At 35.8% G+C, this 17,996-nt stretch overlaps 1 protein-coding gene across 1 annotated transcript in view; it reads left to right on the top strand.

The window, feature by feature from the left end:
- Positions 1-17,996, top strand: part of LOC124448266 (laminin-like protein epi-1) — a 33,681-nt gene that overhangs the window by 657 nt on the left and 15,028 nt on the right. Inside the window, exons 2-37 of the mRNA XM_046999275.1 lie at positions 1,644-1,946; positions 2,152-2,256; positions 2,692-2,896; positions 3,112-3,321; positions 3,574-3,708; positions 4,000-4,137; positions 4,540-4,677; positions 4,748-4,885; positions 5,083-5,423; positions 5,810-6,068; positions 6,288-6,387; positions 6,552-6,708; positions 6,951-7,241; positions 7,730-8,050; positions 8,185-8,466; positions 8,700-8,915; positions 9,365-9,631; positions 10,074-10,398; positions 10,634-10,965; positions 11,174-11,310; positions 11,471-11,582; positions 11,748-11,828; positions 12,025-12,102; positions 12,445-12,642; positions 12,870-12,990; positions 13,301-13,607; positions 13,867-14,056; positions 14,125-14,305; positions 14,371-14,626; positions 15,035-15,111; positions 15,249-15,273; positions 15,562-15,755; positions 16,382-16,510; positions 16,597-16,949; positions 17,359-17,469; positions 17,650-17,946. Coding sequence (XP_046855231.1) covers positions 1,644-1,946; positions 2,152-2,256; positions 2,692-2,896; positions 3,112-3,321; positions 3,574-3,708; positions 4,000-4,137; positions 4,540-4,677; positions 4,748-4,885; positions 5,083-5,423; positions 5,810-6,068; positions 6,288-6,387; positions 6,552-6,708; positions 6,951-7,241; positions 7,730-8,050; positions 8,185-8,466; positions 8,700-8,915; positions 9,365-9,631; positions 10,074-10,398; positions 10,634-10,965; positions 11,174-11,310; positions 11,471-11,582; positions 11,748-11,828; positions 12,025-12,102; positions 12,445-12,642; positions 12,870-12,990; positions 13,301-13,607; positions 13,867-14,056; positions 14,125-14,305; positions 14,371-14,626; positions 15,035-15,111; positions 15,249-15,273; positions 15,562-15,755; positions 16,382-16,510; positions 16,597-16,949; positions 17,359-17,469; positions 17,650-17,946 — 7,110 coding nt within the window. The remainder of the gene's footprint in view (positions 1-1,643; positions 1,947-2,151; positions 2,257-2,691; positions 2,897-3,111; positions 3,322-3,573; positions 3,709-3,999; positions 4,138-4,539; positions 4,678-4,747; positions 4,886-5,082; positions 5,424-5,809; positions 6,069-6,287; positions 6,388-6,551; positions 6,709-6,950; positions 7,242-7,729; positions 8,051-8,184; positions 8,467-8,699; positions 8,916-9,364; positions 9,632-10,073; positions 10,399-10,633; positions 10,966-11,173; positions 11,311-11,470; positions 11,583-11,747; positions 11,829-12,024; positions 12,103-12,444; positions 12,643-12,869; positions 12,991-13,300; positions 13,608-13,866; positions 14,057-14,124; positions 14,306-14,370; positions 14,627-15,034; positions 15,112-15,248; positions 15,274-15,561; positions 15,756-16,381; positions 16,511-16,596; positions 16,950-17,358; positions 17,470-17,649; positions 17,947-17,996) is intronic.

Below are 17,996 nucleotides of genomic sequence, written 5' to 3'. Positions count from 1 at the left end.
AATTTAAATCAAATTCTCAAGTATAACAAGAAAGATGTAACATGTTTGTAAATGTCGATCGAAAGAAATAAATGAGAGAGTTAAATCAGAAAGTTATAAACCAATAAAAATTGTATAAAACATGTTTAAGGTTGTCTTAAATTATAAAAGGCAACGTTTCATAAGAATTTAATTGAAGCATTGCTTGGTTTATTTATTTTAAAAAGATAAAATTCAAAAGCAAAAAACCCCGTTTTCGGTCCATGCTTCCCGATACCTTGTTAATCTTAAGACACTAGAACGCCGCATGTTAACGTTTCGGTAGAAGATTTCGGCCCCTCCACGCTATCCTACTTGGGAGATGCAATAGCAAGCTTCCGCCCATCAGACCCCGAGATCACCTGCGATAGGCTTTGCTCGGGGTACGCGGGGAGAGTGCGGTCGCCACCGAAGTGTGGGCTCCTAAGCCACTGCATACTACATCGCACCCAGCTTCCACTGCTAGTTGACATCTACTATATGAAGTTTTAGCTTTATATATATATACACACAAATTCATAGGCTTAAAAAAGTTATGGTATTATTACAGTAACTACTGCGCATGCTCAGATGATTTCTTTAATAATTTGCGACTAAGTGAACTAATTGCCACAAATGTAGTGCAAGTACATATAGTTAGTCGTTGCCATGACTATGAACAACTAGTCGAGTGGACTGCGCAGATGATTTCTCGAGCGCATGCGCAGATGATTTCTCTATTAAATTGTTATTAAACATGCAATTTACTTTAAAATCGATCTGATAGATGCAGTTGATAGATGCATGACCCTGAACTTGGGCAGCTGGTCAATTCTACTGCGCATGGTCAAGCAGATTGCGCATGCGCAGAAGATTTATCTGAAAATTTGTGACTGAGCGAGCTAATTACTTAATAATCGGTTCTAGTACATTCAATTGGTTGTTGCCATTACAATGAACTTAGAGATTTGGTGGAGTTGACTACGCATGCTCAGATTGATTCTCAATTAATTCGTGCCAGAGCAAGCTCTGAAATTGGTGCTTGTAGATGCGCTGAGCAAGTTTTCAATCATATATTTTTGGCATGCTATTTGTCTTCTTTACCTTGTTTTGCCAAATTTATATTAAACTCATCAACACTTTGTTACGGCACTTGTAATATAAGGGAAAACTTTAGAATTTTTTTTGTTTTTTTCGATAACTTTGTATCTGGATATATGTTGCATGTCATATCCAAGATTTCCTTTGATTTGACGGAATATGATTTTTATTCACTCTTTCACCTTCTGCTTTTATAATTAGTCGTTCTGGATTTCTTAAAAAAAGATTTGCAAATGCCCCAAGAGCATCTTCTTTCTATTTTATTGCCTCTATTCTACGTATACAATACTATGTCCGACCATTTGATTGTCCGAATTTTGTAATTTGATCTCGTATTTTTATGATGTGTGTTTACCGTCGGAAAGATGGATTTCATACAATCGTAAGCATATTTATAATTTGAGCCTACATCATTTTCGTGCGCGTAGCAAGAATTTCCTATCGTAGACTGATTAACTTATTGAAAGGGTATTTTTTGAAATGAAAGTATCAGACGGAAACTTCCCTATGATAACAATGCTTCTATTTTCATTTCTTTTCATTAGGTTTACCACGTTGTGTATGTTGTCATCAAAACAGCCAACTCTCCAAGACCTGGCACATGGATTCTGGAAAGATCACGTGACTTTGGTGTTACCTATACACCATGGTATTATTTTGCGCCCTCGCGTAGCGAATGTCTCGAGTTATTCAATATTAACCCATTGGTGCCATTGCAAAGGGATAATCAAGTTCTCTGTGAAAGCAGATACTCTGAAATACCACCATTTGAGAATGGCGAGATGTACATATCCCTTGTAAACGGCCGGCCCAGTGCATTGCAATATCAGTTAAGCCCCACGTTGCAGGTAATGCAAAATTATATTTTACGAGTTGGTTTGATGTATAGACCCATAAATCATCATGCATCTTCTAAAGGAGTCTTAATGTAGCCTTTCTATCAGGATGGAAAATTTGACACACTTCTTTTTGCACAGAATAATTGCAACAAATAAGCACTGCCTCATTCGAAGCCTCATTTAATTGACAACTTTATTTTCATTTTATAAACAGGACTGGATGGAAGCCACAAATGTTCGCTTACGTTTGTTGGCAACCAAGACTCTTTTAGGCGAATATTTACCGCTGGCCAAAGGAGATGATACTGTCACGCGAAGGGTAAATTTAATTCAGCAGCTACGTCATTTTAGACTCATTGCGACGCAATTTCATGTCAATAAATATTCTGATATCTCAAAACAACAAAGTGTGTTGCTGGCAATCACTATTATATGAATCGGCATTACTAATTAATGAAATAAGTATGCCACTTGCCATTGCTTTCAAAATTTCTATACAGCAGCATATGATATTTTTGGGTTTTTTTTAACTTTCTTGGTTATTGTCCTAGTATTTTTGGTTTTTTTTTATTATTCTATTAAGAACTAGTTATTGCTAGAACTAGAGTTATTGCCTATGTGCATGATCGGAAGTATCTACAATTCACCTTGTGATCCCCTTATATCCTTTTCGTCTTGTTATGTACATGACTGGAAGCATCATCCAAAAATCTGTTTTTAGTTCTGATGAGTGCTCAACTTTTTTTGTCTTTAGTATTTTTATTCAATAAAAGATCTAACTATCGGTGGTTTGTGCATCTGCAATGGCTACGCTGAACAATGTGCTTTTGGACCAAGCAGAGAGCGTACGTACTGTCAATGTCAGAATAACACTTGTGGAGCTACGTGCTCTGAATGCTGTTCAGGTTACAACCAATACAAGTGGAAGTCAGGATTTGAGAGAGGTGAAGGTTGTGAAGGTGAGAAATATTTCTTCAGAATTTACCTGCATCAACTTCTTTCCATCTTTATCAATGTACTCTTATGGATGAACTGAGCTGACTGTCATTCCCTTGTCAGATATCGTTTCAGATCGAAAATCGCAAAATAGAAAGTCTTCTGAGGAACGCTTGAACAAGAAGTTTCTAAATGCTTTACGCGCGGTACTAACTATGTAATCATTGTTATTTTTCAGCTTGTAATTGTCACGGTCATTCAGATAAATGTGAATACAGAGAAGATATTGATGCGCAAAACAAAAGTATAAATATTGCTGGTGAATATAGTGGAGGTGGTGTGTGTATTGACTGTAAGGACAATACCGATGGAATTAATTGTGAAGTTTGCAAACCCAAATATTACAATCCCACTGGTGTACCAATCACCGACAAAAACGCTTGCATTCGTAAGTTTCAATTTCCACCTTATGCGAGACTAAGAATAGTAATTAGCTATTTATAGAGAATGCTATAAAGGATTTTTACTACTTAATTGTTCCGATTAATAGCAATTATGTATAGCATACAAATGATAATTAGAAAAGATTGATACTACAAGATTGGTAGTATTTGTGAAGATCAATAATTTTTATGCTGATTGATAGTCTCTATACTTAACACATGTAATTAGAAGTGATTTCTTCATTAACTTTTTTCAGCATGCAACTGCAATGAAACCTTTTCAACGGGAGCATGTGATAATGGTGATGGACAGTGTCAATGTAAAGAAAAGTTTGCAGGAAAAAAGTGTGATCAATGTAGTTTGGGATTTTATGACTTCCCAGATTGCAAACGTGAGTATTTTGACGGTTTAATTTAAAGTCATTGCGTCATGTGTGTGCCTGTTGGCCGGTTTTTTGCTTGTAAATAATCAACTTTTTGCACTCATAAAGTTTATGCTTTGCTCTTTAGAAATATTTGTCAATCTCATCGCGTGCAGCGTCAGTATTTACAATCGCACAAATTCTATGTAACGAAGTGTATAACATACTAAACAAATTCTATTTAACGAAGTTTATAACAACCTAAATCACGTTTTGTAGTACATGTATAGAAATTTTGTGCTTTTATTTTATATATAACAGCGTGTCAGTGTAACGCTATTGGAACAAAAGATCGTTTATGTCAAGCCAATGGTGATCAATGTCCATGTAAAGACAACTATGCTGGTCCTAAGTGTAACAGATGCGCTCCTGGATTCTATAATTTTCCGTTATGTGTAGGTGAGGAAAGACTATAGTGTGAAAAAACACCTTTTTCCAGTAAATAATGTTGGGTAGAAGTGACAATACTCTCACTTTTCCAAATGATCCATGACTATGAATTTCAATGGAAAAACTTATGATTATCATGATCTCTAATGTCTATGATCTCAGATCTCGACACAATGAACAATAAATGACATAAAAGAACCCAAAATCCAATGAGTCTTACTTAAGACACAATGTTCAAAAATCCAGATCTAATTACATATAGAATAGAAACACAATCATTTTGTTCAAACTGTCTATTTATTTGAATTACACCAAATCAGAATGCCTTTCAAGTATGGTAGAAATTGCTTTTGAAAGAGAGAAAGTAAAGCTATCACGATATTAGTGTAATTGGATTTTTTTTTCTCTCAGAATGTGAATGCAACGAGCAGGGATCTTATTCTGGAGGATGTGATATTTCTAGTGGAGAGTGTTCGTGTTTTGGTAATTTTCAAGGAAGGAGATGTGATCAATGTGCTGATGGTCATTACGCATATCCAAGCTGTCGACGTAAGTGTTTCCATTTTTCTACACTGCACTTCCTATAAGATGAGAAACGACCATTCTTTTGAAACTTCAGGATGTTCATGTGATGAAAATGGCGTGACAAATGCAATTTGTGATAAACGTAGTGGTGCCTGTTTCTGTAAACCTGGCTTCAGCGGACCTCTTTGCAATGTTTGTGCCGTAGGCTACTATAATTATCCATTTTGCACAGGTAATTAGTGACAGTTTCAGTAGATTATGGTTAGATAATATCCTTTGCAATAGGAAAAAAACATTAGAAAGATTGTTGTAGTTGTCTGCGTATAAAGATTTGTATATGCTGTCAATTGTTTACAGAAAATCCTATAATTACATGTCATAAACCATTAATAGATGAACTATGAAAGAAAATATTTCTATACACTTCAGCATGTCAATGCTCTGGTGATGGTTCTTTGTATCCTAACTGTGATGGAGACGGTAACTGTAGATGTAAGCCACAATATGCTGGTAAGAAATGTGATCGTTGTGCGCTTGGTTATTATGCATATCCAAACTGCGTGCCATGCACATGTGACCGACGTGGATCGTTGAGTGATTACTGTGATCCAGACGACGGGCAGTGTCGATGTAAGGAAAACTTCGCTGGTCGTTTTTGCAGCATTTGTAAATCTGGTTATTATGGTTTTCCCGAATGTCAGAAATGTAGATGCAATCCTGCGGGTGTTCAGTCGCTCTCAGGTCGACCCAACGGTGAATGCATTAACGAGGTTAGAATGCAAATGAATGACTTCAATCTACTCTTTACGATTTTAATAATTGCTAATGCTGAGTATGGTAGTGACTGAAAAGACTATGCAGTTTATGAAAATTTACCTGTTTTGTTCCTGTAGTCGGCTTTAACGTTCGAATTGGAAAGTCCATAATTTGTATTGTGCGATTATTTCCATAATGACAAAGACTTAGGCATGAAACACTTTGATTTTTATTCACCATTTTCTTTATATTAAGTGAAAGACAAAACAAAGACTATAATTTTTTAAGTATAACATTCTGCCAAAACTGGCTGTGTAGAGATGACATTTATTACTTTCACTGTGCCCGTGAAATATCTGTAGAAAAGTGTATTTGTTTCTTATAATATTTTTTCTCGTAGGGTCAGTGCATTTGCAAACGTTTTGTCGTGGGTAGAAATTGCAGTAAATGTAAGCCAAGAACCTATAGACTGGAAGCCAGCAATCCGTATGGTTGTAAAGAATGTCGTTGTGACGTCAAAGGAGTACTTGCTGGAATGCAGATGTGTGATCAGGAGACTGGTAAATGTACATGTAAGGAACGCGTGACGAGCAAGAGGTGTGAGATATGTAAAGATGGATATTACGCGTTGAGACGGGCAAATGCTTTTGGATGTTCAGGTGAAGTTATTGAGATCAAACAATGTTAAGAATATTGGGTGATTTTAATCGTGTTGTTCAGACTAAATAACACATTGTAATGTACGTTGATAAGTTCTGAAGTGATTGTATGAATTTTGTAAACTGTTATTAAGTACAGTTTCGCTTTAACCTGTCATGAAAGAGTGACCAAATAATGAGAGATTTCTCGTTAAAAAGTTACTTTATTTTCTTTAACAGGATGTAATTGCAATGTTGGTGGATCTTCCAGTCCAATTTGTGATAAATTCGTCGGACAATGTGACTGTCTTCCTAATGTCGAAGGAAGAAAATGTGACAGGTTTGTTTTGTAACTGGAAAATACAACAAAAGAACGTCTACAAAAGAGTTTTAAAATTTGATCATTTCCTCATGTAACAATCTACAATGTGATGTTGTTGATTGCCTTTGTGTTGATGTTTATGAAATAATAGATATTCATATATCCTATGATATTATCTATAGACCCTCACCGAGACATTATCACGCTGATTTGTTTCAACAATTTGCTGAGATAGAGGACGGTCGCACACCTGAAAATAAATCAGTTCGCTTTAGATATAGTGAGAAAGAGTTTAAAGGCTATTCGTGGAGGGGTTATGGTGTCTTCTCTTACTTTCAGGTAATAAGCGGATGTACGCCACCTTCAAAGTTTTTTTATCCTTCCCATGATGCTTATTTCCCTTGCCTTGTGACATGACACTTCATACCAGCTTTTGGCTTTCCTGATTTATGGCTCTGTGTCATATAAAAATTCAAACAAGATTAAAGAAATCCTATTTCCTCATTACAATCTTTTTTTTTTCACTGAAAACTTACATTATTGCACGTGATGAGAGGTATGCTTTCGCTATGTTTTCACAGAGGTCTGTCATCGTCCGTGTGAATGCAAAGTGGCGCGAGAACTATCACATGGTGTTCCATTATGTTCTCAATGGTAGCGAAAATGCACATGGCGAAGTTATTGTTCGTCGTGTTGGTAGCCATCAAGGTGTTACACAAAGGGGCAAAGTCACGTTTAAACCGACTAAAGAGAATGGCGATGCTAGCAATCGTTTTGTCGTCGTTGGGGAAAATGGCACCTCCACTCAGTTCGCCATGTTGGATGGGTTATATGATATTCAGTTCACCACTGATTCAAATAAGTTGTTGTTGGTAGGTATTTGAAGTGTTTTTAAATGCTACATATTTTTTGTTTGTATACATGGTTGTACATATTGGAACATCCCCTAGGTTAAACAAGATTTGATGAGACTGCATGCATGTTGTTTCGAGAGGCATTCATTTGAAATTCTAGAATATCTCAGCATTATTCTCTCTATATTATTCGACAACATACTTTTCGATACAGTTCTTTGCAAGTTTTTGTCGTAGCTATTGACCAACACAAACTTTGTAATAAAATATAGTTTTTGTATAATGCGTACAATACTTTATAATTAGCAAGTTTTTTCCCCGCGAATTTCTCCCATCAACGCTGTTCTTTGCTACCCACTCAAAGTTTCAAAGGAAAATTGTTTTCAAATTGCAAGAAATTGGTTTTGAGATGTAGTATCATATGTAGTAGATACATAAAACGGAACTAATGAAAAAAGCCGTAGAGAACTTCTGAGTCAAAAACGTTTTATCATTTTTTCTTTTAGGATTACGTCACTATTGTGCCGGTATTTTATCCTGGTCCAGAACGCAACGATGATACAAAGGACATAGGAAATGTGCACGTGCTTCGTGAGACTGTGACACGTGCATGTGAAGTGAAAAGAGAAAATAAAGAGGAGGATTTATGTGTGCAATATTCACATGTGAGCGTGAACAAGCCTGGTTTTGTGAAGGCTGATGCAGAAAAAGAGGGCTTCGTTTATAACCGAGTCCTCCGCAGGCCAGTACCCACACAGGCATTCACAGACAACAATATTCTTAAACAGCTCGATTTTTCTTCATTGGCACTCTTGAATAGGAACCAGGTAATCTTTGGCAGAAAGAATGTAAACATCGATTTTAAAAATTACTTTTTAAGAATGAAAACCCATATGAAAGAGACCAGACGTTACAATAATTGTATATTCTTATCAATTTATGAACATATTCTTCTTACTAGACCAATCTCGAGATCAATAAAAAGATACCAAAATCTGGGAAATATGTTGTATTACTTCAGTACTTTACTACCCATCCTACAACTCAATATATGGATTTCTACTTATCACCCTATAATTCCGCGAAAAGTCACGCGAGATTCCACCTGCCCACGTGTAAATTCACGTTTGGTTGTCGGACCGTTGGTCTTACCGTTCAAGGTGAAATTCGAATATACGATCTTGACGAGGCTGTGAAGTACAATCTAAACGCTATTTCTGTCAGTCGTGCGAACATTGCAGTGGTATGTTATCTTAATGACCTCTCAATCTTTTCAAAACCAGGTTTTCCAAACCATAGACTGGACACTATAAAAATTGATCTTCTATAAAACTCTAGCATGCTATATACGTAATGTTATAATTTCTGCTGGTCATCAAAATTTCTCAAACTTGTTTTTTTGTTTCCATCTTAATCATATATTGTGTCCTCAGAAGTTATTAGTTCTTCATAAACTCTTTATACTGTTTTTTTTAGGACTCGTTCATTTTCATCCCGCTCGAAAAATGGTCTGTCAACTATATAATTCCCAGCAAGCTTTGCACGACGCGCAAAGAGGTTTGCACTCGAACAAACTACATCACCCCTGGAGATGCAATAAATGTTGAAGCTGAAGATTTTGGTGACGGAAGCACCGAGAAACCGCCAAATATCTTTGATGCATCCGCTCGACTTGCTTATTTGAAAGAAAAGGTATGAACGGTACTTTCAATAGTTTTTATACTTTCAATTCTTGTCATATATCGCTTTGCAATAGGAGCATCGAAAATTACGTTGCTTTTTATTCACCCCTGTTTCATTGACCATTTCCATAGAAATATGTTAAATTTATAAATGAATAAACAGTCTCGAGTATTGACTTTACAGAATGTAAAGTACTTTAAAAACAATAGTGTGTGAAAATTTTTTTGAACCACTATTGAAACTTATATATTTTATGATACCAAGTTATCTCTATCACATTTAGTTTTTCTGGATGTAATAACTGGAACGATTTATTTGAAAATCTGTTTTTGCATAGAGAAAGGCAGGGCTCCTGCTTTTACCTTCATGCAAACTTATTTAACAAGCAGAGCTGGAGAAAGTTGAGTTTAAAACGAAACAGTTATTTGCTAATAAATGCATTCTATCTCATTTCTTAGGACTCCTTTGAAAAAGAAGTGGCAATTCAAACCGCCGGAGAATATGCAATAATTATTCATTATTACCAACCTTATCATGCGACCATTGAAACTGAAACCGCTGTTCGTAGTGACCGTACGCAGCTTGGAAAAGTTAATTTCAAATACTGTCCAAATACGTCTGGATGTCGTACTGTTGTTGAAAATTCTGACGGTGGAAAAATGTTCACCCTAGGCAATAAAGTTACTTTCAGTTTTAAAGTTCCAGAAGATAAAAAACTTTGGATTGTAAGTAAAGCAATTCATCTTTCATCAAACTACCAATTAATTTTTAACAAGATGAACATTCCAGATAGATAAAGGAAACCTCACACATTAGAGCTCATCACATAATCTTTCAACTGTATTATTATGCCTACGTAATCAGTGAATCATTGTAAAACATGCTTCATTAACAATGAGTTGTTTCTAATTAAATGTAGATATGATCTTCGCACTTTGCTGGACAATTTAAGCAATTGTCTCATGAACCTGAAAAATTCAGGTGACTCAACGGGATCCTGAATTTTTCAGGTTCATGAGACAATCCCGTTGAGTCACCTGAATTTTTCAGGTTCATGAGACAATTGCTTAAATTGTCCAGCAAAGTGCGAAGATCATATCTACATTTAATTTCAAACACCGCACTGCATAAAACATTCTTTAATGAGTTGTTTCAACGTTTTTCTAGGATAAAATTCTTTTTGTTCCCAAATCATCATACAGTAATGCATTAAACGAAGGTGAACCAGTAGATCGGACCAACGATTTTGTCGAGTTGTGCTCTAAAGATAACTTGTATGTTGCGAAAGATGATGGAACTTTCTGCACAAAATCTGTTTTTTCTCTCACCACATTCTATAATAATGGTACTCTGCCTTGTGCGTGTAACACGCGAGGATCCCGCAGTGAGACATGCGACACTTTTGGTGGACAGTGCCCTTGCTTCGAGAACATCATTGGCCGTACTTGTACACGTTGTAAAACTGGTTATTATGGTTTTCCAAATTGTAGAAGTGAGTAATGTTTCTCAAAGTTCATTTGATAATTTCATAAATTCTTTCACTAGTCACGTGATAGCGCACGTAACGAACGCTATTGAAAACGTACATAAGGCGAGCTTTCTTATTTTAGGTTAGAACCCCATTATTTATCTGAGGATAACTAATACGCACACCCCCCTGGGATGCTTTGATGATGGTGTCATTCTATTTTTTCTTAAAACTTACAACTCGACCTCTTTCTTTTCAGAATGCGACTGTGATTTCTGTGACCCCGACACCGGACTATGCTCCTGTCCTCTGAACACTGCTGGTGAGAACTGTGCGTGCATAAAAGGCACCTATGGCTACGATCCTATTCAAGGATGTTTACCTTGTGATTGTGATTCGTCTGGAATTTCCATAAGCGCTGGCCTGTGTAATTCTGACTCAGGTCAGTGTGCATGTTTGCCAAGCAGAACTGGTCGCCGTTGCGATCAATGTATGTCTGGCTTCTTTGGTTATCCCAATTGTCAGAAATGTGATTGTGATGAGAGGGGCTCTGTAGGATGTGATACGAATACTGGTACATGTATTTGTAAGGTAAGCCTTAAATGCTTGAGTAAAGCAATTTCGTTTTTTCCAGGAATTTGTTAAATTTATTGCAACTTTTATTGACATTAACTACACAAGCTAAGTGTAAGCTTTTCATCATCAGCTTTAACCTACACAATACGTGGAAATCTTTTAAAATAAACGGATAGCCTTCATGGAACGATTAAGTTCAAAGTTATCATGTTCTTCATTCCAGGAAGATGTTGCCGGTGAAAAATGTAACATATGTAAAATTGGCCATTTCTATCTGAACGAGAACAATGAGAAAGGTTGTTTGGACTGTTGGTGTTCCGGACAGACAAACCGTTGTGATTCAGCAAATGCATCACTCTTGTAAGTACAATATTGTATCAACCTGCACTATTTACGTACGTCAAACATTAGAAAGGCAACAGCTCCAATTTTTTTTTTCGTTATGAAATCAAAAAATTCTTTCACCAAATCATCGGACGTTTTTTTCGTCTGATGTCTAAAATCAATTTTTCTATGCCAGGGCCACTTTAAGTGATGCTGATGATCTTTTCGTAAACTGGAACGTGACCGGTGTAGAGTTGGAAGAAAATGGAACGACTTTTTATTATGGCTTATCAAAAACTGGAGATCTTGTGAGTGTTTTGAGAGTTTTGTGTTTGATCTTACGTATCTCTTTACGTTCTTGAAGTCATCAAATCATCTTCTTTACGATGTTATTTATACATTTAAAATTTATGGTAAAATTATTTGACTTACTGTTCATTACTACTTACTACTGTTCATTTGACTTGATGTAGTCTCATCTTTATGGAAGAGAGATGATGTTGTTGATGCAAAAAAATGCCAGTTTACTCGATGCTCCTATTGCAATCATCAAGGTAAAAGATTATACAAAAGTACATAACAATTGTACATAAGTATATGATCATAAAATTTAGTAGCAATAAATAGTTCTTGTAATTGACTATAAACAATCACATGGTTTAGCCCGCAAGCACTCTCTCCAAAAAAGAAGATAGAAGGTGGTTTCCTACGTATAGCCATAAACGTGTTGTATGATTTTTATTTTTTTAGTCAAAAGGTGAACATATTTTTTATGGAGAAAAAGCGAGTGAAAATTCCACATTAAGACGATCTATCTCACTAAAGCAGGTATCTTTGAGATGAGCAATTATCTTTATTTATGTCTCTATCATATTTCTTTGGCTTCTTTTTATTTGTGCATTTTGTAAGCTGTTTATTATCAAATACTTTAAAAGGTTACGTGGTGAACCTCAGTAATTGGGAACATCATATACGTATTGTGTAAAATCCTGTTTTGAAAGATGGACATGAAATGTAATTCACACATTTGCGGCATTTCTTGCAGTGTTTGATGAATAGAGCCATATTGTCACATGTTTACTGTCATGCAATTTCGAACAGCATAGTCGCGACTATATTGAAATAACGTGAATGTGTACCATCGTCCAAACCTCTTTATTCAATGTTTAGAACTTGTGGGAAAAGAGTGACGGATCGTTGTTGACTCGTGCCCAATTCATGAAAGCTCTTGCTCATGCTGAATCGATACATGTTTTATACGGAGGGAAAGATGTTGATTTTACGTTGCAACTTTTACCGCTTGTTGATGGAGGATCTCAAGTTGAACAGTGCTATTGCCCTGATAATACAACTGGACTGTCATGTCAGGTGGCCAACAATCTTTTACATAACCATGTTTTGCTTCATATATGATTATTTTGAGCGATTGAAATAAGTTGACGAAATGGTAAGGGTGAAAGAGTAAGGAAAGGTGTTAAACGAAAGGTTATGTGATGTGACTGTTTTAGATTAATATAGAGGCGGAGCTGCATTGAGATTGCGTTTGTTTGTCAACAAATGCTTCGTTGGTATTAGCATGTGTTTTCTACTTCCAGAATTGCAACAATGGCTTCTTCCGGTCAGGTGACTTTTGTTTACCTTGTCAATGTAACGGTCATTCCTCACGATGTGATCCAAAGACTGGAGAATGTTATGATTGTCAACACAACACGCAAGGTCTGACATAGATTTTTAATTCATTTTTATAACAATCATTAGATGTAGAGTTTAGTATTTACTACAAGTGGTTTTAGAATTGCCTTGGTTGTTGATATTGAACTTATGATGTAAATGCAACACATTGAAATGTTACAATTTAACAGATCAATTGTTAACAAATGCAATTGTACCAAACTACTTTATTACAAACTATTGATATTTTTTTACATTCAAGCTGCTTCAATTTCTAATGCCAAAAAAATGCCCCTTCTAAGTTTCGTGTAAACTCAGCTTTGTGTCGATGACGTCAGATAATTTGTCTCCTCAGGTAAAAAATGCGAAAAATGTGTAGCTGGTTACTATGGTGACCCAACTAGTGGTTTAGTCGATGCATGTAAGATTTGCGCATGTCCAAACAGTTCTAAAAATCTTGCAACCTCCTGTTCACGTGATGAGGACGGCATCTTCAACTGCACGTGTCGTGAAGGATACGCTGGACAACAGTGTAACGTGTGTGCAGATGGGTACTTTGGAGATCCTTTATCTGACGAAGGATGTCGACCCTGTCAGTGTAACGGAAATATTGATCTGTCTGCCTCCGGGAATTGTGATCCACATACCGGGGAATGTCTGCGGTATGTTTTGTAGCTTTACGATGTAGAACTTATGATAAGGAAATTTTCTTTCCACGTTTATTTAAAGATGCTAGAAAATTTTACAAAATATCAAATATCTTTGCTAAAATGAAGTGAGCATAGTGTCAGTGACTATAAGTGTTCTATTTTTACAAGTTTCTTTCATGTAAATGGCCAGACAGACAGATTATTGTGTTTTTTGGTTGGTTGTCTCCATCTTGTTGGTTTTCTCACTCTTGTTTTGAACATTTCTTGACAGCTGCGTAAACAATACTAGTGGAGAACGATGTGAAAAATGTCAACCAGGTTACTTTGGTAATGGGACACTTCGTAACTGCAAGCTTTGTGAATGCAATTTATGCGGTTCTGTGAGCAATGTATGCGATGACGTCAGTGGTGAATGTACGTGCAAACCTGGAGTGACTGGAGCGGATTGTAATAAATGTCAGGTTAGTTTATCATGTCATGGAAATTACTATTATTTTCCCATTGATTTGCAAACTTTATTTTATTTTAGCCATCAACTTGGGGTTTCGATCTATGTAACGGCTGCCAGTCCTGCGCGTGCTCAGTGGCATCCTTGGACAATGATTGTGATGTCATTACCGGTCGCTGTAAATGTAAACCTGGAGTAACGGGTTTAAAATGTGACGTATGCGAATATGGATACCACAGCTATGGCGAAGATGGTTGCAAAGGTACATGCAAACTAAGTTATAACTTCATCTTTCCATGATGAAATGACACATTCAATTGTTTTCAGCCTGCAATTGCCCATCCGGCCAGGCTTGTGACATCAACGATGGCCATTGTTGCGAACCTGATGATCCTACTTGTCGGTATTGTCCTCCATACTACATACAAACAGATAATAAATGCGAGTATTGTGGATCATGCGAAGAAAGATTATTCAGGAGAGTAGATGCTTTGTTAGGAAACCATTCTACTGTAGTTAACATTGGCATAGCAACGGAGGATTCCAAACAGCAACTCACTGATATCGAAATTGAATATAAAAAGTAAGATAGACTTCAGATTTTTTATTATTCATGAGAAAAAAAGGAAGTGTGTAACAGTCATTGTTACATTTTTAATGTCAAACAACTAAATTTTGAGTCCATTAGATACAGTTTGGCGACATTGCATTAAAAGTTGTGAAAAAAATTTGTTGCGTTGCCGTTTACACACTCTCTCCAGATGTATTTTTTTACGTTGGCTTTCATATAAGTTCTGAGGAAACTAACTCGTCATTTGTTTTATGAGAAATTGAAACAAACCGAATTCTAGAAGCAATACAATTTTTTAAAGGAAAAACGGGTAGTTTTTCAAGCACTCCTAATTTGATATATATATATTATGGAACTGCAATGTGTTTAAATGATCAATACGAGTGTTTCGGATTAATTTCTTTTTTTCGCACAATTTAGTCTTACTGAACGCGTCCACGAATACAATTCAAGTATAATTTTTCTTACTAACACGGTAAATGGTCACTCAACAGAAGGTAAATGTGAGATGAATAAAAATCCATTTTTTTAACTTTTGGAAATTAGCTACAATTCATTAAAATAGTCGCATAGACATTCTTTTACTTTGTTGTTCACTGTTTTTAGTTTGTTTCAATTTTCTTTCTACTTGTAGATAAAGACAATGTTTCAGGCAGTGGGTAAGATACTAAGATTTACAATCTATCTTCTCTATATTTACTTGTATATTTTCCAATCATATATCGCATCAGCATGTCGTCAACATGTACAGAATAGTCCTCGTTGTTTTAACCTATTTTGTTCTTGAACGGTATTTGATCTGGATGGATATTTAGGGGTAAAAGGAGGTTGTATATTGTATACATCCCCAATTTTTAATTTCTAGGTCATAAAATGTTCAATGTAATGTTGAAGCTGGTGTTTATGATTTTTGATTTTAGAATATATATATTTTTGTTTTCCTTTAGAACGCCTCCAAAGACCTTAGAGAAGTCGTTCGAAGAAAAAGCACGTAATATGCTTGACGACAGCATGAACATTGTTGATAAAGCTATGGAGGTCCATACAAATAGTAACAAATCAAAGATAAGTTCAACAAAGACTCGCAATGACGCAGAAGAAATTGAGAAGAAACTAAGAGAATTGCTCGATCGTATTAAAGGTACGGGCTGACTGGCTTTTAAATTAAACATCAAATCACACTGGTTGAACATACGAAAATTGAAACTATAAAGGCTCCGATTTTTACATTACACTACTTTTGATGAAAGCATGAAACTGGACAATATAAGTTGCAACTTCAGATCAATCAAGTTGCAACATCAAATCATTCCTGATGAAGACACTAGACTGTAGTATGTAAGGACTCAAGTTTCAACATCAGATCACTCCTGATGATGACACTAAACTAGAGTAATAAGAACTCAAGTTTCAACATTAGATCACTCCTGATGATGACACTAAACTAGAGTATATAAGAACTCAAGTTTCAACATCAAATCATTCCTGATGAAGACACTAGACTGTAGTATGTAAGGACTCAAGTTTCAACATCAGATCACTCCTGATGATGACACTAAACTAGAGTATATAAGAACTCAAGTTTCAACATTAGATCACTCCTGATGATGACACCAAACTAGAGTATATAAGAACTCAAGTTTCAACATTAGATCACTCCATACTCTTGATAAAGAAACGAGACTTGCTCAATATAAGACTATTTATAACAGCACAAACACAAACAACGACGCAAAGCGTTGAACTGTTTACTTCTTACAACATTAGTTTGTCCAGCACCTTCAAGCGTGTGCCTCCAACAACAAGAAAACGTATGTTTTACTGATGGTGATTGTCCTTTGGGGATGAAATGTTGTCGGCTTAGCATTTGCTCGACGAGTGCAAAACAGTGTAAACGTAAGTCTGCTGAGTTGATGATGTTATTTTTTTAGTTCTCGTTATGAAGGCTTTGTTGTAACTGTCGCCCTTGCTGCTATTCGTAGGGACAACAATTGATTCAAGACGTGTTCTGATGGAAATTCAAATGGGACACAACAGAACGTTGGAAATTTTGCGTGAAATCAGCTATATTTTGGAAGTTATCGAAGGTCGCAACTATACTGAATTACAAAAGCTGGTTGAAAATGAACTTCAACTTTCAAAACAAGCTTTACTGAACGCCACTCGTTATAAGATGGATGCTTTTAATGTCAGCAACTCTGTTCAAGATTATGACTTAAAATTCAATGATTTGAAAAGTGTGTTACGACATCAAATTAACAAGACTGCATTGTCTCTTGATGCCAGTGATGAGGCAGCAAAATGGAATGAAAAAGCATCAAAATACAATCCTAATGTACGTATTTGAACTTATTAACTTTGATTACCTGAGGACACAAGTCTTCGCAAGTTTTGAGTTTTTTGTCATAAAAACAGTCAGTTAAAGACAAATGTGTTGAATTTGTTGACATTCGGCATGATTGAAAAATGAATAAAGAAAAATAACTTTTTTTAATTCGGGCTTAAAGGGAAAATGCCAAACTTTTAATGTGGATGTCAATTTTGGCTTTTGGATTTTTTCTGTGGCACTCTTTGTGTTATGGAGGGATTCTTATAGATCGTCTTCCACTTGCAATGCATAATTATTCGGACGTTTGAGATCAACGACAGATTATTATTGCGAAATTTTATCATTTACCTGAAATTCTCGGTTATTGTGTGTTTTTTTATGTACGTTAACAGTTTGTTTCTGTTGACATGTTTAGGTCACTATTATAAGAGCGCAATTAAAAAAAAAAGAAGCCGACTCTAAACTGAAAGAAGTTACAGCTATTTTGGACGAAACTAGAGAAATCCTGGATAATATCAAATTCCCAGTGAGTTTAAAGAAAATGTAAAACGCATATTTCATCAGTAGAGTGTCGAGAAATTTCTTATTTTCCATCAATGAATTCTCTTGAGTGCAACCTCGTAACACCATTCTCACTCTTGGCGAACCATTTGCTTGGTGCACATTTGATGAAATTGTCAACAAATATTTGTATTTTTTTTCCCAGAACGCAAGTGTCAACTCGACCATTTTAAACAAATATATCAAGATATTAGATGGACGCTTGAAAAATCTCACCAGTGAAACCAGTCAATTGAAGATTTTGGTGCAAAATGCAAGTGATTACGCCTTCCATTTGAAGAACTTTACGGAACATTTACAAAGTCTGTTACGTGATCCTAATAAATTTGCTGAAAAAGCTAGCAGAGCTGTGAGGGCGTATGATGAAGTCGTTAAAGCTATCGAGGAATTACTGAAATTAGCAAAAGAGGCCCACGAAAGTAGTGAAATTGCCCTGGATTTGGTGAGTTTTGGTTAACTAAAAGACAAGAATTTTTATCTTTTGTTCATACA

This window comes from Xenia sp. Carnegie-2017, unplaced genomic scaffold (assembly GCF_021976095.1).
Source record: "Xenia sp. Carnegie-2017 unplaced genomic scaffold, XeniaSp_v1 HiC_scaffold_13, whole genome shotgun sequence".
Classification (NCBI taxonomy): Eukaryota; Metazoa; Cnidaria; class Anthozoa; order Malacalcyonacea; family Xeniidae; genus Xenia; species Xenia sp. Carnegie-2017.
The sequence above is the reverse complement of the archived record's forward strand: the minus strand, read 5'-3'. Positions and strand labels throughout refer to the sequence as shown.